The sequence below is a fragment of the Polyodon spathula genome, chromosome 10 (assembly GCF_017654505.1).
Source record: "Polyodon spathula isolate WHYD16114869_AA chromosome 10, ASM1765450v1, whole genome shotgun sequence".
NCBI lineage: Eukaryota > Metazoa > Chordata > Actinopteri > Acipenseriformes > Polyodontidae > Polyodon > Polyodon spathula.
The window spans coordinates 9497022-9522876 of record NC_054543.1 but is presented as its reverse complement, the minus strand read 5'-3'; the positions used below and the strand labels follow the sequence as shown (position 1 = coordinate 9522876).

At 36.5% G+C, this 25855-nt stretch overlaps 1 protein-coding gene across 1 annotated transcript; it reads left to right on the top strand.

The window, feature by feature from the left end:
* The first annotated feature begins 1247 nt into the window (after positions 1 to 1247).
* Positions 1248 to 25855, top strand: LOC121321387 (anthrax toxin receptor 1-like). The gene is made up of 18 exons (XM_041260305.1): positions 1248 to 1713; positions 8913 to 8984; positions 9201 to 9272; positions 9548 to 9629; positions 9717 to 9750; positions 9840 to 9919; positions 10028 to 10096; positions 10449 to 10529; positions 10618 to 10678; positions 13116 to 13214; positions 14078 to 14147; positions 16199 to 16277; positions 17213 to 17308; positions 19425 to 19463; positions 20522 to 20620; positions 20777 to 20941; positions 21044 to 21124; positions 25682 to 25855. Exons 1-18 carry the CDS (start codon positions 1568 to 1570, stop codon positions 25835 to 25837), a joined length of 1581 nt encoding a protein of 526 aa, XP_041116239.1. The 5' UTR covers positions 1248 to 1567; the 3' UTR covers positions 25838 to 25855.

The window sequence follows — 25855 nt, the reverse complement described above, 5'->3', positions numbered from 1 at the left end:
TATCATTTTATACTAAATAATGCATTAAGACAGTGGCGGGAAAACGATGCACAGATCAATGCAGTTTAGTAATAACACAGTTTTACTTTTCTGGAAACAAAAATATGCTAATACAAAATTCATGCAATTAGATCCTCAACACCAGCACAGATAAAGGGCTTGCAAGTACTGCAGAAGTCAAACAAGGGTTAGTTCTTTTCAGGATAGTCTATATAAATAAATAAATAAATAAATAAATAAATAATCATTAGCAGATGTTTCAACAACCAAATTAATAGCTCCAGGAGAGGATGCGGTCAAAAATAAGGATTCACCGATTCACACATTGGAATTTCTGTTAAGATAATTTCCATTGGCTTGCAGTGGGCTTCTTCTGACCTTGAGTAGTGGGTGAGGAATCAGCTTGTATTTTACACAGCACCTTACTATATTTGTATAATATATAACACTAATTAAAAGATTATTTTAATGTGATATTTACATGTTATATACATTAAGATGCAAGCCATCTGACAAAGTGGAATTTCACTGTGCTACATTATCACATCAATATCGGGGTTTACAGAACAACAATTACGATAAAATAATAAAAATTAAATATGTATACGGACACACACACACACACACACACACACACACACACACACACACAGTATTATAAACACAATATGTGTTAAAGACAACTGTTATTTGGAAATTTCATAGACCCAGTTAGGACGATTTTTAATCACCTTGACTGAAGTAACAATAGTTCAAGGTTATAGTGCTAATCGCTGCTGAACCAGTTAAAAAATTTACCGTTACTTCTTGTAATGTTTGATTGGGAAACAGCTGTCACAGCCCTCTGCTATTTGTGTAGCACAAACAATTATAATTTTAATCGAAGTAAATATTCAGAAACGGAAAAATAAAGCTTTACTAAAACAAACAAACAAACAAACATAACTTTCAGACTAGTTATGCATGCCAAGTGCGCAATACTGCTCTTTGTGCTTGACTCTGGTTTTAACCTGTGCTTGTGTTTGATGTTATTTGGATTCTTAACAAACTTGACATACCAGTTTATTTCTTACTGTTATCTTCTTATTGTGCTTCTGTGCATTCTTAACGATTAAAAAGACCCTCTTGCGTTGAGTCTGTCACATTTGTACATCGCATTGCAAATGAAAGCATGTTTGTGATTTGACAGCTTGTTTATACTTGTTATCTATATTTAGAAAGTTGCACACCGTTTTATTTTTTTTCCGGAAAAGGGAAGTAGTTCCCTCTTTTGCAAGCATTGGCATGGTCTCCGCTTTCACTGCTCTGCTTAGAAGCTGTAAAGAAAGACGGGCGGTGTAGTGATTTAACTCGAGTTTAGCAGATGTAAAGAAAGCGTCACTGACGAGCACACTGACAGCAGTGCAGTAACCGGCGCGTCGTGGTAAATAACACCCCGAGAGAAAAAAACAACCCATTTTTCAGAATTTTGGAGATGATTTAAAGAAGTGTTAAATTCCACTGCTGTGTTTTTTTTTTTTTTTTTTTTTTTTTTTTTGGTGGGGGATATAACTGTCTGGAAAAGAAAATGGCGAGCTTTTTGATGAACGTGTCTATTGCCCTTGTGTTCATTGTCATGTGCTCGTTTTCTTCTGCCAAAGAGGAGACCGAAGAAAAAGAAAAGGAGGAAAGATCGTGCCAAGGTGCTTTCGACTTGTACTTTGTCCTAGATAAGTAAGTGCTTGTCATCGTTATAACATTTTATTTACCCTTCAGTAAACGTAGCCGGGCAACGGCATCGTTGTCTGGAGACTGGAGATGGCAGATCAATGGGCTTTTTTTGTATTATCTAGCTGTAACACTGTAAACTATATAACACGAATCATTCCTTGAAACAAGCCTTTAAACACACACACACACACACACACACACACACACACACACACACACACACACACACACATACACACACGAGTAGATATCGGTAATTAATAGCTGTAATAAAATGTAATGTTTATTTAACAAAAAGTTATGTTCATTGTGCGTTAATTTGTGTAATGTATTAAATTACGTGTTATCAGTATAGTGCAATATTGTTTATTGGCATTGCTATTAATAATTGTGTTTGGAAACTGTTTTAACTGTGTGGATGGATGCACGGTCCTTGCTTTTTAGCCTCTGTAAAAGCAAAGAAAAACAGCACACCCCCCGCTGAGAGCTGAGCAGGGTACGTGTATTAAGTTTTACTGCTGGTGGAAGCTGCCGCTCAAGCTGTTACAGCTGTCTGACTCGATGGTTTCAGTGCAGAAACCCACCGCCTGTATTTCAGCTGAGGAAGGAGAAATCAGTTCTGATCCTTGTGCACTGAATCGTGAGGATGGCTTTTTTCTCGGGGATGTCTCGGGCTCTAGAGGCATTTTTATTCTGCCGTCATTTCAAAAAATAAGACAAGCACAACTTAAAACAACTAGTTTTAGTGGCAGAAGTTAAATAACGGTGATAATAATAATAATTATTATTATAATAATAATAATAATAATAATAATAATAATAATAATAAAATATAATATTATTATTATTATTATTATTATTATTATTATTATTATTATTATTATTATTGTGATTATTATTATTATGGGCAGTAAAACAAAAGATGCTACTGATACAATGGTCACGTAACAGTTAACAGAAGTCGAAAACAACGTAGCTGACTTCGCAATTTAGAGTTTTCCACATTTTACATGTGCGGTCAGGCTTGTCTCCCTCGGGACCTTGCTATTCGAATTTTTACCAAGGGTATGAAGGAAGCGTTTCCTTTCTCACAGTAAGTGGAGTACTGCGAGAAGAGGACATGATTCACTGGGCCAAGAGGAGGCTGTATCGTTTTTACCTCCGGTTTCAAAAATAGTTGTGTTGTGTAAATGAAGGTATAGTTGCCGACAGCTAACATCATTCTGCAATAAAGTGTTTACTGAGGGAGAAAAAAAAATAAACGTGTTCTTGGTAGGAATCAATAAAATGGGTAAATCGGACTGTCAGTGGTTGAGTTCCATAGTTTAGGTGTGCAGCAACAGAAAGACTCAAGGGTGCTGTCTCGTCCTGGGAACTTGCCGCAGACAAGCATCAGCCTGATACATTTCTATGTTAGCAGTCAAGTTTTACAGAAATTATTTGCATAGCTAAAATTTTTATCACCATTGGCCTAATTCATCTTTTTAACTAGCTGTAGAAGTGCTAGTCCAGTTTTGCCACATGCTCATAATTAGCTTTTGTTTTTTACCTGTCTGGATTTGAAAGGAAACTCTTTTCAAGACCCCAAATCTCTCCAGAAGTGATGTAACCCCCAGCCTATGACGTGCAGAGGCCTATAGAGAGCTTGACAAACAACAGTTAGACAGCAGTGTGAAAATTGTGCCAGGACCAGAATATTATGATATCAAACAGTTTAAGCTCAGTTAAAATTTCAAATGTTTAGAGGGTGTGTAGCTTGCTGATTGGCTCCGGGATATAAGCCACTAATGCAGATGGACTATATTACAAAAACACCACCACAGCTGGTATTAATGAACTGGACCCAGTCCTATAAAATAATGTACAATTCAGGACTATTATTAATAAAAAGGCAGTTGACCACTTTTACTAGAAATGAAACCCAAAATATTCTATCAGTAACAAACTTTTTTTTTTAATTCTTTCTGTTATGTTTGTTTCTTGGTTTGTTTGTTTTCCAACATAAAGCATGTGGGGGACTTTCCAGAGAAAGTACCTTATTTAGCCTCAGAGGCCTTTACAACAACATTCTGACTTTTAAGCTCTTTTATTGGCTTTTGAAAAAACAAAAATTTCAATTTTCAAATGCACTTGAAACATGTGCTTTAGGCTGTATTGAACTTTTCCCTGATGTTAGAATAATCTAATTTAATGCAGTTTCAATTGTGTACCAGTATGCAGGACATATCCATAGTTACGCAGTCTAGTCTTCTGATATTTGTCTTTTTAATGTTAACAAACAAGACTATCCTAAGGATTTAAGTTATGATAACAAAACAGCAGCTATAAAATAACACAGGGAAGTTCTGGTGCATAGAGGTAGAGTTATTTTTACTTGTCTAGAAGGTCCCTGATATACTCAGTTTATTAACTTGGCCAAATTAGATATTCAATATTAAGGTTTTGTATGGTTGCAGCCAAATGTTGACAATACAAAGGATTGGGTCTGGCCAGGAAGTTCTCCAACTAATTATAGGAAACATGAAAAGGTGCTAGATAACCCCTTTAAGGAAACTGTCCATGAGGGCTAACTATTAATACGCTGTGGCAGAGAAGCTGAAACATAACTACAGATTGCTGCTGCATTAATGTTCATATCTATAATCTTAGAACTTTTAAGCACTACATTCCCATTTGGAGTAGGATATGAGGTGCCTGATGGTTTTATACACACTCATAAATAATTACATTTTCTTTGATAAAGTGTAGTTCCCAGTCGTGTTCAATGGATGCACCGCTATGCAGTGTGACAGGGTTGGTAAAATGGGCTTATCCGAAAACTAGGAGAGAGGTTAATTCCTGCTTTAGGGTCTCACATGCTTTTGGGAATTTGTTGGCTCACTAGACTGTTTAACCTCACATTAGTCATTCCTCCTGTTATATGAGAAAAAAAAGAGTCAGCAATTCAGTGCTGTATGATATAAGCGATAATCTGTGCCCTAGGAGTTAGGAGACAACATACACAGATTTCTGGAAGTTTTTTTTTTTTTTTTTACTGATAAGTCACTGTTGAGGGAATGAACACTGTTCGAGACAATTGGGTAGAAACGTTGTATCACCTAAGTATTTTAAATACAAACACCTCACTCTATCCAATGTACCTGGCATACAATTAAAAAACAAATTTTATGTGTTTTTATTTCTTTACCTTACATTTTAATACGTAGTCCAGCGATACCTTACTGAGTAGACATTTGCAACATTGGTTAAAGCGTGAAACATCTTTAGAATGAAAGCTAGCGATATCCAGGCAGTTACATATTCTATGTTATTTTAAAGTGGTGGTGGCAATATCATAAATGAATTTCCCAGCTGGAAAATATAAATTAAAAAATGCAGGCATGCCAAAACCTGGACTGAAACAATAAGTTTCAGGTTTTGCATTCCAGGTTTGGCTGTAACTTCTGGCAGCTCCAAAATTGTCCTTGATTTGAATACTTCTTGACTCATTGGTATATTTAACTTCCAAGGTCTATTTATTTAATAAATTTTGTATTGTTTGATTGTCAATTTCTACAGGCACTGGCTTTGCAAGTATTCATACTCGCTACTTCATATTCATTCACTTTGTACTGTTCATGTTTTTTAAAGTTTTAAAGTAATAAGGGGAATAGTACTATTTTGATTTATTGATTTTTGAATTTTTTTTTATTCTGTTTTTGTACCAGAAATATTTAAATATGTCTGTTTTGTTTTGCATAACGGTTGCCTAGTGCTTATGGTATTTAATGAAACAAACATTTGCCAGCATGACACAATATATTTTCCAGGATGGGGCATTCTGAAACAAGACCAACACAGCAGCCACTAAACCAGGCCATTTTCAACCTGCAGCTCAGCAGTGTTTTAAATAACTTTTTTCTGCTTGTTCTGTTTAAAACATGGTGAATTTTTTGCCCATTCTTCACGGGAAATTGCTCCAGTTCTGATAAGTTTGTTGGGGATCGTCGATGGACTGCAATCTTCAAGTCTCGCCATAAATTTTCGATTGGATTCAAATCAGGACTTTGACTGGGCCACTCAAGAACATTAATTCTCTTCTTGTTCAACCACTCCAGTGTGGCTTTTGCTTTGTGCTTCAGGTCATTGTCCTCCTAAAATGTGAATTTCCTCCCCAGATTCAGTCTTGGCTGACTCAAACAGGTTTTCCTCAAGGATTCACCTATACTTTGCACAGTCCATTCTCCCCTCTATTCTGACAAGCTTGCTTCACCATGCTTCAAATGCTGAAAAGTTCAATTTTTGTCTCGTCTGACCACAAAACCTTTTTCCACATGTCTGCAGTATCATGTACATGCTTTTTCAAAACTCCATACCTGCTTTAAGATGAGGCTTTTTGAGTAATGGTCTTGCCACCCATTCATATAGGCCAGCTTTCTGTAGGGAACGGCTTATTGTTGATGTGTCAACGCTGACTCCTATCTCAGACCCAGAACTTTACAGATCTCGCAAGGTCATTGTTGGCTTCAGAGCGACTTCCCGAACCAGTTTCCTGCTTGCCCGGCTGCTCAGTTTTGGAGGGTCACCTGATCTGGGTAGTGTGTTGGTGGTGTGATGCATCTTCCATTTCTTAATGATGGACTTTACTGTGGTGAGAGGGATAATCAGCACCTTTGAAATCTTCTTCTACCCTTCTCCTGCTCCATGTGTCTTTACCACTTTATCACTGCCTTGTTTCGAAAGTTCCTTGGTCGTCATAGTTGCTTTGTTGGACCACTATGTGAGTTGCAGCTTGAAAGTCTTTATATACCTGAGGGAAATTATCTACAAGTTAAACCTCTTTGAGTACACATAGGCTGAAACCATTTCACTAATTTTGAATACTTATGCAACTGAGATTAGTCTTTTTGTCTCTGTAAATCTTACTTATTTATATTCTATAATCTGGAGTAGTTTGTGTAGATTCTACATGTAAAGTCTAATTTGGAAGCATCGTGGAGTATGTTCAGGTGCCAACCAAAATGTGAAAACTTTGCAGGGGGGTGAATACTTCTGCAAACCACTGTGTGTGTGTGTGTGTGTGTGTGTGTGTGTGTGTGTGTGTGTTTGTATATATGTTTGGTTTTGTATAATAGTTGTCTAGTACCAATGATATTTAATGAAAGAGGCATTTGCCAACATTGCAAAGTATATATTTCCAGTATGGTGCATTCTTCAACAAAATCAGCAGTGTTTATAAACAGCGGTTATTGGCACTGTGAGAGATTTCTTTTTTTTTTTACCAGGAAATTGCTCACAGACTAGAGCGACCCACTGTCTGAGGCAAGTGGGAATACACAAGGGGGATTTTACAAATGTGTTATTGAAATTGTATAATCAGCTTTAAAGTGGTGAAAAAAAAGTTATGAGAAGGTGGGTGGTGTTCAATGTAATGTAACAACAGATGTAAAAGGAGCACAAACACTTAGAATTCACTTCAGAGGTACAGTTAATTTGCCATTGGTTATGTTAATTATGTTTGAAACCGGCAGTATAATAATGAAATCACTTCAATCTTCATGGGTTAGGTATCATTCAACAAGAAAATGACAAAGGAAAGTCTATGGTACACATTTCTTAAGGCTACAATAACAATCATTAGTTTCTTTTTTCTATTATACAGCTTATATTTGAGTCTTTAAAAGTTCTCAAAGTATGCTTTAAGATATCAGACAGCCTGCCTTGGGCTCCACCTACAGTATAACAGTCCAATAGTACAACACAACGTCCAATTTGGTGCATACTGTCTTTTCTCAGAAAATGCACAGTGATATGATTATTGGAAAGTGATTGCTAGAATTGTATGATCCTTTGACGGTAAACTTCAAAACATATTTTTACAAGATGAAAGAATACCTTTTTTTTGGTTTCAATAAACACATTGCTTATTGTTGTGTTATCCTGCGTTGTGGATATCCATTCAATGCCATTTGTCAGCAGAATCTGTTCTAAGCACTACATAGTGCTCAGTTTAAAATGTATTTCAGGATTGCCATCTTTAGGAAATGTAAGTAAACTGGCAAGCCAAGCCAGGCTTTGAGTGAACATAATGCTAAACTGTTGGAAGAATGCAGTTCAACAAAGGAATCATATTTTAGTTTTAAACTTATGTAGTCACGCAGTATCTTTAGGAAAACTGATACATAAATGTGACCTCAAGATTAGAAGAAATACAGATTGCCACAAAAATGCTTTAACTATTTATTTAGCTTTCAAGAGAACACATTTAAGACAGACCCACATCCTCTCTTTATTCTGTTTGCACAGGTGGAAAAAATGCAAGCTAGACTGCAGTTATACTCAGATCACAAAATACTGTTCCAAAGACAATACAACATCTGCTATTTTAAAATGTATCATTTAGAGCAGTCCCTATGCTAACTCATGCTATAAATAAATAAATAAATACATTAATTGCAATGAAAGCATAATGTTGTATCTATTTTTAGCAAGGCAGAAGATTACTCAGTAAGAGAGAACTAAATCTTAACATTATAGAAAGACAGATAATTTACAATAGACAGTAATAGCTATGAATCTGTTTAAATGCAATCACTAGCTATAATACAATAGTTTAAAAAAAAAAAAAAAGGTCTAATGATTTTCAAGCTATTGGAAGCTTGACAGGCAATTAAATGCTCAGCAGCCGTATTGAAAATTCAACATTTCCAGTCTTTAGAAACAAACATATATAGTAGCAAAGTATGATCCTCATATTTTTCATATATAGAAATTGGCCCCATTTATATATATATATATATATATATATATATATATATATATATATATATATATATATATATATATGGGATATATTTAAAATATATTTTAGTCTGTAATCTGTATGTTTATTTTTTAGGGAATATGTACAAATCTGAGACACAAACCTGAACAAGACTGAATTTGAGGCTATTCCAGATTTAAGCAGGAACTGATTAATGTACAATTTTTTTCATGGTTCTAAAGCATCATTGTTAACTTCCTGATTTTTTTTTTTTTAATTTTTATCTGAAATAAGCTGAATCCTGAATATACGAACACAAACCAAACTAAATTTTCCATATTGTACCGTTCACCAACACAATTAAAATGTATAGAAATAAAGTTAATTCAGCAATTTGATCAATGCTAAAAGGTACCTGTATTTTTCAAAATGACAGCAAACCTTTGTTTTTTATCCTCAGATCAGGAAGTGTAAAAAACCACTGGATGGAGATTTACTCCTTCGTTGAAGATCTGGCTGAAAAGTTTATCAGGTCTGATGAATTCCCATTTGTGTTGACTTACTCCTGTTATGTAAGCTTTCTGATCCAAGATATTGGAACGGTATATTGCTGTCAGTGTGATGCTTTTCCTCTCAAAGTTATTGCATTTAAATGATACCAATACATATACAGCAGAAAATCTTACTGATGAGCATTTATCAATGGATTAAATGTACAGTACTAACCAGTTGTGTCTGTGTCTTGCAGTCCTATGCTGCGAATGTCCTTCGTAGTGTTCTCTTCTCGAGGAAAAACAATCATGAAATTAACTGAAAACAGGTGGGTTTTGTATTATTCAAATATAGCTTGACAATGAAGTCCTTCTTTCAGGTTAGACCAATAGCCTTAATTACTAGAAATTGTGAAAAATGGTTATAAAAAATGAAACTGGAAACAGATGTCTTAAACATGTTTTGCATGTGTGTCGTGCTGTGCTGTATACTGTATGTGTTTTTTTTGTTTTTTTGTATTATTGTATGCATTATCAGTTTAATTGTATAACAGTGTAAAAACAATACTTTTCAATGAATAAAAAAATGTATTCTTTTGTATAGGGACGACATAAGAAAAGGACTTATCTCTCTAAAAAGAGAGATGCCTGGAGGAGATACATTTATGCATTTAGGACTGGAAAGGGTATAGCTTTCTTTTTAATTGAATTTATTTTAAAGTATTAATGCTACTTCTGTTTTTAAATAACATTTAACTCATTTTAACTTCCAGGCAAATGAACAAATATACCATGAAAATTATGGAGGTAAGCATAATTTGAAGTGATATACTATCCACTTCAATACAATATACTTTCAAGGCACGTTAACTAGTATATCGGTTTCTATGTAAAAGGTTTTCGGACGGCCAGTGTGATAATTGCGTTGACTGATGGAGAACTGAATGAAGAACAATTCTATCGTGCACAACAAGAAGTACGTGTCTGGCTGGAGCAGTAAGATTGTAATATATTGCAATTGTAATTACACTGCGTAATTATATATGATTGTCTTAACATGCTGTTTTCTTTCTACCCAATCTAGGCTGAACGAGCTAGGGGTTTTGGAGCTATTGTTTATTGTGTGGGAGTGAAGGATTTTAATGAAACACAGGTAATTGTTAACTCATAATTTACAGTGCAGTTTGTAATATGGTAACATTGTCATTCCATGCAACCATTCATATTTATTATGTGTGTTCATTTTATGTGTTTATTCATAAAAATAAATATTTCTGTAAGAGGCCAGTATCATCCTAATTCCCATGCCACCCTCCACATCTTGTAATGATTACAATCAAGACACATGCTAAATACTGAATATTGTGAACTGTATTTAACTGCTTGTCCTGTTTTACTGGGGATGTCCATTCTTGCAACAGAAACATTAAGCACCCTGTTGGTGTTATTTAAATAAAAATCCTTACCAAATAGTATGTTTACTAACATCAGTTTTTTTATTTAAGCTGGCAACAATAGCTGACACTATAGATCACGTGTTTCCTGTACTGGGAGGGTTTAATGCTCTACGAGGTATAATTGACTCGGTATGTACCACAGTGTTAATTTAAATCATTATGTTTTTGTGTCTGATTCAAATTTGATTGACGGCTAACCCCTTCTGCTATTTTACAGATTCTTAGGAAATCCTGTATTGAAATTTTAGCGGCCGAACCTTCAAGCGTCTGTGCTGGAGGTAAGAACCCAGATTGAGTTAAGTTTTCTGTGTGATACTCTACTCTGCATATCATTCAGTATAGACAAGGTTTAGTTGTGATGGTTTCAAACGGAATTGATTTAAAGATGGACAAGAAATGTCAGATGTGCTCAGTGTTTAGTAAATATTAAAATTGATCAAGTATAGAATTGAGGCACTGTTGTGCTTACTTGCTGTCGAGCTAATACATTAAATTGCCCCTCTTACTGCACTCTAATAAGGTCGTGTCAAGCCAGATATCTTTCATTTGCATGGGAGCACCCAAGTAAAGAAGCACTAGGCTGTAGTGAAAACAGATTTCAACACAGAAATAGATGGAATATATAGAAATAGTGGGCATGTTTTATAACCTAATACTGAATAAATCAAACATTTATTTGGTTCCGTTTCTGTTTAGTTGGTTATTGCTTAAAACATAACTACTGTGTATATTTTCCAAAATGTAAGTACATTATTTTGCATAATATGCATAAAGGATAATTCCAATAAAAAAACAAATCAACATTCTACTTTCAGGTATCTGTTCTAGCTCTTAAATAGGATCTAGTTAGGGTGTACACCCTTACAATAGAGAAATCCAACACTGTTTTCAAATGGTATGTTTTAGTTTAATGTTCGCATTTAAAATATGCTTTTACTGTTTATTCTGACTGAATGAGCATTCCCAGTGTTGAACAGTAGCTTTCTTAAAGCATCAGCAATATTTGTGGTACTTTTTACCCAGTATTTTTTAAGATAATGAGAAGTATTTCTTATTTTCGGTCTTTTTTTTACAAATAGAACTAGCAGCACTTATAAACGTAAAGCTTTTGAAGTCTAAAATATACATCACATATCTATCTGATTAAAAAAAAAAACATTGCACAATATACATCTCCTGGTGTGGATCGCTCTGCTTTGATCTTTATAATCAAGCTGATTTAAAGTGACCAGGACATGCAGGCCATCAGTTTGGAGTTGAAGGTGCTTGTTATATAACTTGACAGCATCATTGCTTTGATTACGCTCATGGTACACGGATATGATTGAAAGGCTTTGCTGAGTGTGGCATCCTACCGGCCATGTCAACGACCAGGTGCGGATGCAAACAGTCAGTTTCTCATCAGTCACAAAAGCGAGGCCGACAGCACAGCCAGCGCGCACCAGCATCAACCCACCATCTCGCTGCCAGCGCTGCCCGCTTATTTCAGAGCTGACCTTTTTCACTTTGCAATCTTGTCAAAATCAACAATGTATAACTAAGAAAGAAAAGCATGCGGTCACAACCCAGGCCCGAAGTTAAATAGAACTAGCCATTTCAACAGACTGCCGTCACATTAATCTAATGCAACGCAGTGTTTTGTGCACAGTAGACTCATGGATTAGTCAACCATTTAAATGGGAAGTGAGTGTAATTATAAAGGTAGGCTAATGTTTTGTACAAGTGACATGTTAATAGGGGGTTGGGCTGTCGGTCTGGTAGGTGGAGTTGTTGTGCTAAAAGTGTCAGCCAGTGGAACAGCTGAACAGGAGCAGCAGATGTAAGTGATCATGACATGCTTGAAGCCGCTGGCATTGCCACAACCATAGTCACGTTCCTTTTTCCAAGCCGCCATTTTCTTTCGAGATTGCTGCTGCTTATGAACCATTCCTCTTTGTTAATTCACCTCAGAAAATACTAAATGAGAAACAAACAAAAAATACTTATATGTAGAACCAAAACTGTGTTCATTTCTTAAACATTTTGAATTTAAAAGTCGTAGTGAAAACATGATGTATCATTTTCTACAGGATCTAGGAAATGAAATATTTAATGTTAGGCATAAAATATTTCATGTGAAATATGTTAATAAAACTACCATTATAGTTTTGTTTATATATATATATATATATATATATATATATATATATATATACACACACATACACACACATATATATACACACACACACACACACACACACACACACAGCAGGGGGATACTTTCACTTTCAATTTTTTCCCACTAGATTTCAGCTTTTAGACAGCTTTTTAAGTCCCTGTCTTTTTTTTTTTCTATCTGTAACATGTGATGTTTATCGGCCTCCACAACACAAAGTTCTGCCCTTAGGAGCTACAAGGTCAGAGATCTCCTCTGCAGTAAGAAAGACACCTATTGCTATGGAATACAAGATATTTGCAAACAGCATCAATTTTATTATTAGCATCAGTGGAGCAGATTTAGTTCAGCATGAGAGGATATTCAAACTATAGACACTGCTTATTTCATTATCTGTGTGTGTTTATTCATTGTCTCTGTAGCACACTGCCACGTGCTCTGTCATAGTGTCAAATAAAACAGACGCAACACCTGCTTTTCTAAAGCAACAAACTAATTGAGCGCCTTTTTTTTTCTTCCGGTGTCATGAATGATGTTCTGTTCATTTGATTTTTCAGAGTCCTTTCAGGTTGTTGTAAAAGGGAATGGGTTTTCTCACGCAAGGAATGTTGATCAGGTTCTCTGCAGCTTTAAAATGAATGACACTCTTACCATAAGTGAGTAACTCTGTTTGTTTTGCTGTTGTTATTGCTTCCTAAACATGAACCTGACGTATATTAAACCCTGCATTTGTATGCATTCAGCAACGTAGTAACATAATGAAACCATTTAGTTTCTTCCTGTAGAAATCATTTTATGATAATTATAGAATCTTTTTTTATTCTTAATGTTTTTTTTTTTCTCCTGCAATTTAGATAATTGGTTTACCACAACAGATCAGTGAGGTTTGTTTGCTTGTGCATGGCAAATATGTAAAACCCAACCAGTAGATAGTATGGTATAGGTAATAATAATATATCTTTATAAAGATTATACCCCTGTATGGTTATGCCACAAAGCTGCACATGTAGCACCTAATAGCTTAGAAACTATTTCATACAGGCGCATATCTCTGTGGCTACATAAACACCTTAGTGAAATTTGCATGTGACCTTGACCTAATAATCCTATATTGCAGCCACATGATATGCTTCTTTCAACCTTATAGATGTCATCCAAGTCTCTGTTTGACAGCCATGTTTGTGATTGGAAAGTCAACACTTCAAATCTAACAATCCAATGTCATGCATTCCAGTGAAATGCAAAGTCAGGCTGAAACAGAAAATGTTTTGTGCTCTCTGCACTTTTTAGTCATGATAGGAAGCAGCTATAATGTATTCTACTACAGTTAGAGAATTCTAGCAACATACAAATTCCAGGTAGACACTGTCTTCTGAAATTTACATTCAACTTCTTTTTGTTCGCACAAACTAAGTTTACTTTTACATCATGTTTTTGAAGACACATCCCTTTGTCATATTTACTCATTTTAGAAAGTACCGTATTTTTAAATGTTAAAAGTCTGTTGTTTTTGTTTTAGATGAGAAACCTGAAGACATTGAAGATACATATTTATTGTGCCCGGCTCCAGTAATAGATGAGGTTGGACAGTAAGTGTCATTAAGTCTTTGGTCTATTGAAATGATTATTATGTAAAGTACTGTAATGTGCTGGCAGGAGGCGGGGCTGGGTGAAGGCTGATCCAGAGAAGTAGATTCAGAGATTACAACAATACTTCAGATCTGTCATTTGAAGTAGTCCTGCTGGTTTTATTACTGTGAAAAGTTACTTCATCTTTCTTGTTTTCAGAGGAAAGGAAATCAAAGTAAGAATCTGAAAAAGCTAAGTAGCAGCAATGAAAACAAATTGAATTTTGGGAATTACTCAAAAATATTGAATCTTAAAATTGAACATCCTTTTTAAATGTATTATACTGTCATGCTTTATTTTTTGGATGATTTGATCTTGGGCAAATTAATGAATCTGCAAGTAGTTCTACCCAGTGCTGAAATAGTACTGGGGACAACTTAACAAGACTCAGATTTATGCTAATTTAAAGATTTTTTTTTATGTAAAAACTGCTAATGATAATGGCCAAGTAGAGACATATATGTAGCTAAACCCATTGGTGGTTAATACCACGGCTTAAGTACATGTATAAAACATGATTATGTAATGTATGCAGTATAATAAGATCCTCAGTGGGGAGCTTTTGAAGTCTTTGTCAGAATTGGCAGTACATAGGCCGACAGAGGAAGAAAGTGGCAGGACAGCCTTGTGTGAACAGAAAAAGCTCAGTTAATAAGGCAGAGATTCAACCACACTGTGAAAGGTGCCAGACTGCCAGCTGTGAACCATTAACGTTTTCCTGGGAAAAGGCAGGAGCTGCTGGGAGAACCCCTCCTTGAAGGAGGAGTTTATCAAGTAAGGGTACCGTGGAGTGCCCAGGGTTTGCGGTTCAGCCATAGCCATTTCCCCCCATGCTGAGTAGAGTTGATTTTGGGAAGGCATCCCAGGATAAAGGGTGATTCATTACAACAAAGAGACCCTAGAGAGCAGCCACATGTTCATTCCTTGTCTCAATAGTGGTTACCATCCTCAAGTAAAAAAAAGAAGATATGCAACTGGCCCACATGAACCATAACAAAACCACAAATGGAGCTAATCAGTCGAATGTGCATTAGGAGCATTGCTGTTTATTATTGTAATTGTGCCACAGTTGTCTTTTGTCCTTTACATTTTCCTGAAGTGCTGGTTAGAATTAATGGTAGGTGAAAAGGAAGTGAGATGCAATAAAAATAAAAAAAAATGTTAGAATTAGTTCTTGTTTTTTATTCACCACAACACACAGAAAATGAGAAACAAAAATCTCGAGATGAACTGATGATAAATTAGAACTACGAAACCCAAAGATAGTATTGGGAATTTTTTGTACTCCACATGATCAGGCGTGTAAAAGTCTTTCCACATGCCCAGGACAGGTTTAAACCACTCTAAAACCTAAAATAAGGAATCTGCCATGCCCTTACCATTTTGAGATAACAATCATTTCAGGTATTTTTGTTGGTGCTGTTTTTTTTTTCCTGAAGTTGTTATATACGTTTTTTATATCTAGAGTGATTGAATATAGTGAGGTGCAGAACTTTATTGTTTTGTTATTTGTTAAGATTTAAGGGTTACAGACCAGCGTGTATTGTATACAACAAACACATTACCTTACCTGTATCCTGTGTTGGTTTTATTGGGGGATATACAGTATCTTTCAAAATAATGTTTATTGATAATTGTATTCACACATCCATGGTCAAAAATCATCTGGGAAAAGAAATCAAACATATTTCACAAATTATCCACAGCAACATTTATGAAAAGAAACAGCAATTGCCTGCCCTTCCCTTCCCTGTATCCTGAATCCACTTTATCCAAATCAGTACCCCCCCCCCCCAACAGTGTGAGCACATTCATCAACACAGCTCTGATTATGTTGAAAATGTGTTCTATTATTTAAAGCTGAAACCTTTATCAATCTAAGGTAGTTTCAATTATGACAATGGTCAGAGCTGTACAATACTACATGTGTCATTATGACGAGAGAAGCATGGATTTGAATTTAGAAATAAATCGTATTAATCAATATAAAAACAATGTGTTTGTACTGTAGAGTTGTGTATCTGCAAGTCAGCATGAATGAGGGCTTAACGTTCATTACCAGCTCCGTGTACATCACCACCACTCACTGCGTAAGTACATAGCTACACATTGTACTCAATCCATTTGCTTGACTATACTTAGGAATCTCAGAAATGCTCTATTCTGTCACTTTCTATTCAGTCTTTTATGACTTTCCATTCATTCTTGTTGACTTCAATTTGAATGATTTGTTTTTTGTTTCTTGCTATCTTTCCTTTCATATTCCTTTTCTGTGCAGCCTCCTCCTCTCTGGTGGTTCCTCAGCTCTCAGTTTCACCTGATCGTTTCACTTCTTTTAGAGTAAGTTTTTTTTTTATAGCATCTCTCTGGAGCTATACAAAATGATCATCTCAAAATACTTGAATATTTCTTTATATTGTTTTCTTAGCATTTAATAAAATGTTATCCTTCCCTCTACCACTGCACCTTGTGCAGTCAACAGTGTCTTAATTAGACATTGTATAAACATAATATGGGACGCCAAAATCACTGTTGAGCTCTCTTGGAAGTGTCGTGGGCTAGTCGATGAAACACAGAGGACAGAAGGTACCCACTTGAAGACCCCAGAGATGTACCCTACTTAGCTCAATCCAGGCGGTTGTCATGCTGATGCGCTGGGGAGACCGCACTGGGTTGATCCTTGGAGCCAGCATCACAGCCGTTGTGTCTGCTGATGCGCTGGGGAGGCAAAATAAGCTGATCCCTGGAGCCAGCATTACACTTCAGCCATCAACACCAGGCAAAAGGATATCTACATCATCAGATGGAAAGCAACGCAAATGGATGGAGATGCAGATGGATCACATTAGTTTACTATAAAGCTACGTCTTAGTTGGTGCTTATCTTGGAGAGAGCCTAGTTCAAATCAGCATGAAGTTTAACATCTACTCTCATGTAATGGAAATATATATATATATATATATATATATATATATATATATATATATATATATATATATATGTATGTTGTTTTTTTTCTATACAGTTTGATGGGACAATACTTCTGATCACACTGTTAGTCCTGTTTTTATTACTGGGTCTTCTTCTGATGTGGTGGTTCTGGCCTCTATGTTGCACTGTGGTAAGTTATATTGTTTAGAATTAATTTTCAGTGTCTTAATTTAAGTTACTGTAATATATATTTGAATAGAATTAAATAAGGCAATTATGGGCTCCTCGTGGCATGCAGGGTGTGCCCTATAGCCTGGAGATCGCTGGTTCCTATCCAGGCTCTGTCGTTTGCCGACCGTGACCAGGAGATCCCAGGAGGCTTCACACAATTGGCCGAGCGCCACCCGGGTAGGGAGGGCTCAGGTCGACAGAGTAATCCTCGGTTCACCACACACCAGCGACTCGTGTGGCCAGCAGGGTGCCTGCTGATCTACTGTGGAGCCGTTCAGATATGTGTTGTCCTCCTACACTATAGGTCAGATGGCTTCGCTGTGGACCTGCAGTGCGAAAAGACGGCTTGGCAGGGCACTTTTCGGAGGACACGTGTGTCTGCCGCCGTTTCACGAAGTCGGCGTGGGGATTGTAGCGGTGGTCCGAGATCAAGACATATAATTGGCGATTCCAGATTGGGGAAAAAATTGGGGAAAAAATCCATTGGCGACGACCACATTTAAAATAAGGCAATTAAACAGACTTGCAATGTGATATTCTATTTCATATCCAGTATAGATAGTATAGACATCCATTTGGCAACTTAAGGATTTTGAACTTCAAACCCCTTTATAAATCTACCCTTTTTATTTTTGGTGGATTTAATATCATAAACATTGCTCAGCCTTTGTTATCCTTATTCTATGCATTTATATGTCCCCATATGCTTTTTCCCTGCTAAATAGTTAATTGAATTAGGCCCTAGGTCAGGAAGAGACCCAATCCAAACCAAGCTGAATCACAAGGTGACAGGTTCCTTGATGCACGTGATATTATTAAACTGATAACAATGTCAAATCCCTTAATTACAGCCACAACACCGTCTTAAGCAGATTGCCTTAAGGGTTATATTTCCTGCCTGACTGGTTCTTTACATGCTAGATGTATTTCCAGAACAAGCTTGAAAATGACATGTTACATATGGAGAATTGCCCATACAAATCCGTCTTGCAGTTGAAGGGATCCGTAGTAGTTAATCCTGCGGAGCAGACGCTTTTCTCCTCGATGTGAACAAGCACAAGCTTTCGCTCAGTCCCAGTCTGTGTAGCAATGGCCATGCAGCAGTCTCGAGCTGCGGAGCAGACGCTTTTCTCCTCGATGTGAACAAGCACAAGCTTTCGCTCAGTCCCAGTCTGTGTAGCAATGGCCATGCAGCAGTCTCGAGCTGTGGAGCAGACGCTTTTCTCCTCGATGTGAACAAGCACAAGCTTTCGCTCAGTCCCAGTCTGTGTAGCAATGGCCATGCAGCAGTCTCGAGCTGCGGAGCAGACGCTTTTCTCCTCAATGTGAACAAGCACAAGCTTTCGCTCAGTCCCAGTCTGTGTAGCAATGGCCATGCAGCAGTCTCGAGCTGTGGAGCAGACGCTTTTCTCCTCGATGTGAACAAGCACAAGCTTTCGCTCAGTCCCAGTCTGTGTAGCAATGGCCATGCAGCAGTCTCGAGCTGTGGAGCAGACGCTTTTTGAGCTCCGCGTAGAGCAGTGCTTGTAAAGGTACCACGATATGTTCCTGTCAGGACAACTGAGGAAGTCAACACCTCTGGTCACGTTTTTTTTTAAAGTAACAAAAATGCCTATTCACTGCCAAACATGAACTACTTTAGATGTGTAATGACTGCAGTGTAGGATATTGACCTTAAGGTTAGGGTTTCGGTGTTGAGAGAGGATTATTCATTGTTTTATTAACAATAATATGACAGCCAATCAGAGTGCAGTATCCTAACAAGAATATTTTGTGGCACCTTTGTAAGCACTCCCCGCGTAGGCTCCCCGGGCACACATATTGAGTCAGTGGTAAAGACCATGTATAGTGATGATTTGTCTGCAGTAGTTTTGCTTGGAGGAAATTACATACCATGTTGTGTGTAAGGAATGCAGGCAGTATTTTAATGACCACATATGGAACTGAATATCGGAAAAGAACAGAAGAGCCACTTTTTTTTTTTTTAAACTCTTATATTTCCAGGATTGTCAGATTGTTTTGTTATGCTTACTATTAGTATTTATTTTCTTGTTTTATCATTTCCTTTATTAAAGGTGATTAAAGAGCCCCCACCTCCACCACCCCCCGAGTCTGTAAGTAATACTATACCTTTTGGACCAATCTAGGTTTGAATCTACAGCATTAAGTTATGCATTTAGATTATGTTCTTGAATATGATTGTACCAACAACAGGGTTACTGGTATGTTACACATTAGTAATGAATTACCTACAGTATATCATCTTATGTAACTATGCACAATGTATCTATTACTACTACTAAATCCAGTGCTCAATACTTTCATTCATGAAATATAAAATCAAGATATCTGTTTGTCAAATGTGACATTTTTTGAAAAGCACATACAGCAATAATAGACGTTTTGTATCTCACCCCTTTCCAAAGCCAGATCACAGTGTTCAATAGAAAAGACCTTTGTCACATTCTCTTGCTAACGTACATCTGTGCTGAGAAATAAAAGAACCTCCATGCAAAAGCTGCAGAGACAGATGTCTGGTTTGATTGGGTATAGATGCACTTACAGTAACACATGATTTAAACCACAGCATAGAAGCAGTGTGCAATTAACTGTTTACCAGTTGAGTTAACATAAAATTCTGTGTGTGTGTGTGTGTGTGTGTGTGTGTGTGTGTGTGTGTGTGTGTGTTTTATGGTTTGGTAATCTCTAAGGAGTGATTCACATCTTTTAAACAGGATACTGTGTTTGTAATTTCAGAATGCAATATTATTTTTGTCTGCTTGTAAAGCATTAGTAGTCTTCATTATTGAGGAAGGGAGATTTGTATCATTTGGGTAGGGGGAGGTTGACTTTTACAACGCTGGCCTGTATTTTCCACTGTGGGTACACTACATAGTAAATGACATAGACAATAGGAGAATTGGGCTCACTGTATAAACATCACATGTCTGTAGCATGTTGATGCAGATATGCTGTATTTTCCCAAAAAACCCTTTTAATTCACTTAGCAAGGAGCTAACTGAACTACTGTGGACTAGTTAAATCTGCTCCTTGCTCTGGTATGTTTTTGATATCTATTCCTTTGTGTTAGAGCCGTTTGCCCCCAAAGAGTTTCAGAGATATGTTGTTTTAATTGATAAAGGTAGATCACACATGTTGTGTGTCTATTCAGGAATCTGAAGATGAGGATGGAATGCCAAAGAAAAAATGGCCAACGGTTGATGCGTCTTACTATGGAGGCAGAGGAGTTGGAGGCATAAAAAGAATGGAGGTACTTAGTGTCATTCTCTACTTATAGCAACCAGAATAAAGTGGAGAAAGAACCTACATTTACGATTTTCATCATGACACTGTCAAGGCTGCAATGTTTTTATACCTTTTAAACTATGCCCAGGTATACCAAATAAGAGTTCACATACTGTTGTAGGTACGCTGGGGTGGCAAAGGTTCAACAGAAGAAGGAGCCAAACTGGAGAAACCCAAGAACGCTGTAGTTAAAATGCCTGAACAAGAGTTTGAACCCTTTGAGCCAAAGCCAAAGAGATTTAGCAGGAGGCAGCCTCAGGAGAGAAAATGGTACACGCCGATCCAGGTAATTTAGAATATCTTGTGCACTATAATCTACAGTATGGATTCTGAAAATTAATTTGAATTGACCATAATGCATTCACGCTATACTGTTGTGTTTCCTTAGGGCAAACTTGATGCATTGTGGGCACTGTTTCAGAGGGGCTATGATCAAGTGTCTCTCATGAGGCCACTACCTGGAGATCAGGTAAGTAGAATACAGGTACCGCATATAGATTATTGTTAGACACAGACAGTAATGGGTGTGGCTTTTTATCCTCTGAAGTACAATCTTGCATGCCTACAAACAAGGATTGGCATAGTGTAAAACACAGGGGCTATTAATAAAAAAAAATGTGTAAATGTTTGTTTGTTGGCCTTTATTTTAACAATAACATTCCCCACTTATTAAAAAAACATTGCAAGTTTAGATACAAATATTTGAAAACAAAAAAGATAATAGTTTGAAATAGATGATAATATCTATCCACTTGCACTATCTATCTCAAAGTGTACACACAAATACAGAATTGTTAATAAGAACCAGTAGTTTTCAGTTTTATATCTGCTATTTATAGGATAAAAGGAGATTGTTATGTGGCCATTGTAGAGTGACTGTAAAAGCAGTGTACTTGCTCTAGCTCTGTCCATTAAGAGCATTGCAATTATAAACTGAAAGCACTGAGGAACACATTAAATGAAAACACACATTTTAAGTCTGGTTACAAACTGGTTACAGTTAATTCTGTATTTTATTCTGTTTTAGCCCATCAAACCAGTTACCAACCATGCATATTTATTTTACGAAGTATCGGAATTAAATAATGTGTACCTGTAGCCTGCGAATCCACAGATTGCCAGAGAAGCCTGCCAAACATGTTAGCAATTTACAGACTCAATCTGTGGCTTATTCCTCAGTTACTGTACCTTATACTTGCTGTCATATAAAGAACAACACAACACAACATCCAGTACTGCATTATTCTATTACCATGGAGTTCGTCATGATAACCCATCTGTGAAACACTGAATAGTACCATTCACCACTTCTTGGCCTAGATTCTTAGTACTCCTAGTATTTAACTAGATTGAACTTATCTAAGACAAATACGTCTTACATGTAAGATGGGGAATAATCTTAAAACATGATGACATGAACATCTTGTGGACTAATGAGATACATGGTTCTGAAATTATTTTCCATGTAGTTTTCCACAACCCACCTGCAGAACAAAGACATGGGTTTTATGTTTCTTTAAGAAGAAGTTACTGTTGAGCTTTTTAGAAAGGGCTACAATATGCCAGCTGTATCCTGGGACAGTGTGTCGTGTAAATGTATCTTAGAAACCCCTTGTTCCTTTTCTGTAGTCTGTGTTTAGCATTGGGAAATACAGCTCTCTTACTGTTTAAAAACAACAAAGTTCCACACATATGAAATATACAGTACAAAGGGGTTTGTATTCATATAAGGAAGGGCTAGTTTGTGTTTAATGGGAGACTGTCTAACCTGCTGTGATTACATTATGTACAGAACAAAGCAGCGTTATTAGTTATGTAGGTACTATGTTGTTTGTAAAAAGTGGTTTGAAAATGTAAATTTTTAGTACATTTTAAAATAAGTAGCATAATAAATCAAATCTAAGTGAAAGCTTGAAAGTGTAATTCAAATGTTAACATCAGATAGATTTATATTTTTGAATATATAATAACCTAATACTCAGGTAAAACTGAGGTCAAACAATGGGGCTAATATCTTCACCAGGGATATGACATACAAATGCAGCCAAACAGTTTGAATCAGACTAAATTATATTGCTTCAGCGATCATGTTTTCACCAAATCATTTGTTGCAATAAATAATTTACTGCATGTTATTGGGTCTAGCAAAGCTGGGCTTTGTTTTGGGTTTTTTTGTGTTTCCCTGGACAAAGTTATGTAGATTAGATGAGTATGGTATGTTCATGTTTTTTCAGAGAAACTGTACTTTTTGTTTTTTAAATGTACAGCACAGTGCTGTTTCTTTAAAATATGTTTTTGGTTTTCATATAAAGGAATGATAGTCAAAATATCCCAGAGAAAGAATTATGGTCACCAAGGAGATGTTTTACACAATTTTCAAGTCAGTGTGAATGGGTGGCTTATTTCAGTTATTTTTGTTGATTCCCTTTGTGGTTGTTTTTTTACAGCCAGACACTTGGTGGTCTGATTTAATACCTTACTAAACAGGGAGCCTGTAAAGTGACATGAGGCCGTTTACAACAAGAGGCAAACCTGTTATTGTGAAGCCCCATTGTAGCAAAGACAAGGGCAGTGGTGATTGATGTGGCGGAGTCAGGCTGAGGGCAACAATGTGGTGAGCAGCACAACAACAGGCAAGCGCAAGGGGGGACATATGGTTTGAATGAGAATGGTGCCCTATGAATACTATGCAGATGTGAGTGGAGGTAGGTGCCTCGTTCCATATGGTGTTGTAACAGCTCTCAGTTGTTTGCGGCAGACAGCAAGCTCTAGCCAACCGAGAGGTTTAGGGTGGGAGGCTGGCGATGAATGCAGACTGATGAGCTACTTCACAGGGTCGACAGACTGAGTCACTGACTGTAAACTGGGAAATAGACAGCTGTTGTGGTTCATCTTATTAGCAAAGGCTTGCATGATACAACTCTGACAACTATCTGGATTAGATTGGGATTGTTATCTTTTGTATCAAGTGTGAGGGATAAAAAGTGTAGTGAAAAAAATATGTCAATAGTTCAACAAAATGTCTCTTAATATTATTGCAACTTAAAAGAAAAACAAGGACGTTTTTGTTCCGTGTCGTCAGTTGGGAATCTTAAGCATAACGAAGACCTGCTACAGAATAACCTGCACAAGTAGAAATTCTAGAAGGCTCTCTTTGTATTTAAAAATTAGGCTATTTCTTTTCTTCCCATGGTGCAGACCTAAGAATACCAAACAAAGAAGCCAATCTTTTGTCACAATATGGCTTGTGGCCTTTAAACTCACCATCTGTTTGTCTGACAAGTAATCAAACATCGCTGCTGAAACTGGCAACACTTTGACAGCCCCTCTCACTTCAACTGAGGTGAAAGTAATTCAAATGGATTTAGGGATTCTTATTTGATTGCATACCAAGAATGGGCTAGATATGCATTGTTACTGCTGTGCTTTTTGTTATGCTCAACACATTAAGACAGCAGACACACTAATGAAAGTGTTAAACCAGTTGTTGTTTACGCCTGTTCATCTTATGAATAAAATGGTTTATTACACTCTCATGCACTAGTCACATAATTGGTTTATTGTTCAAATATATTGGTAACACTGTGTTATATATGTAATTAATTAGAATGTAATTATATAAACACAATGGTGGTATTTAATTGATTTAATTGGTGGCAAATCAACATATTTTTTAATCATTAAAAAAACCTCTCTTGGTACACATATTTATAGACAGAAATAAACTAAAGAGAGTCGTGTCCAATGTTATATGTTATATTTGCATTAACTCGGTACATAAAAATCTCTATTATAGATATCTGTAGTATTTGCAGTAGGTATGCCACTGTTAAGAGGAATAGAATATATGAAGTAAGCATAATTCATGACAAAATGACATTCCTTAGGGGCATGCTATGTATTATCGATTAGGTTTTTTTCTGAAAGTAACTTCATCATATCATGATATAATGTATCTATTGACCTGCACAAGCTGCTGCTGTGTAATTTGTGAATCCACAGAGAAAGGCTGATTCGTCATCTCAAGGTTTGGACTGTCTGAGGGACTGTTCATATCTGCATGCATTTAGCAGCCATGTAGTCACCAGTTCATGTCAGTCTGTGCCTGAAGGGAGAGGCTTTTGCTTGTTCATCTTATCAGTAGAGTATCAACATTCCTGAATGGTTTCATTACAGACGAAGTCAACTAAATAAACTACAACACAATGTTGGTTGTTTGATCTTTTTTAACCCGGGTCCCTTATTGGGGTTTGATATATATTATATATATATATATATATATATTAAATATAATATATATATCATACATATATATATATATATATATATATACACACAGAAAACAGTATATTCAAATTCATTTACATTTACAATTGTACTTTGTTAGTTTTATATTTTACTTTTCATTTATTTGTTTAATTTGTATAGGCATTTTTTAAATGAGAACTGATAAGGCTGAAAATTGCATTTAAAGAGTGAAGTAAAATAATAGTTGTATGAACCAGTATTTTGACACCCTCCATTAGCCTTTGTGCTTAATTATAATCTACTAGGAGCTGACGGTAATGCTAAGACCCAGAGGGGTCGTGACCATGTTAAGCAGCAGACAGATCTCTGGGTTAAACTTTGCCCTAGTCGACTGACCGATGGTTCATCTTGATAAGCTGTCTTATTTAAAGGTCTCACAAATGCAGATTACCGGAATTTAGTGAGGGGTTCAAAAGTATTTTCTGCTGCATCTAACAGCAGTTTGTAAAATAAATATTTCTACCTCTAAGGGCATTACTTACATTGATAATGAAAGATAACCTCTCATAATAAATCAATGTAAAAATAAGGTTAAGCATTCTTGGTTTTGGTATGATGGGCACATTTTTTAAATGAATAATGAAAGTGTGTTTAGTTCAGTAACTTTTGGTAGATGGTGTACAGGAAAATGGTGACACTATTTGTCTGAAAGCGAGGGTCACACAGCTATACAGTATACATGCTGATCCATTTTATATGTTTTTCCTCGCCCTAACAGGGAAGATGCATTAACTTCACAAGGGTAAAAGAGGAAGCAGCACGTGCTCCTCCGAGAGCTCCACGAGAGTCCATCCCTCTAAACAGAGCGACCACGCCCCCTCCCCCTCCCCCTCCCCAGAGCACTGCCCAGCCCAGTCCAGAGGATCACCGCTGAGTCGACCTCCACCAGGAC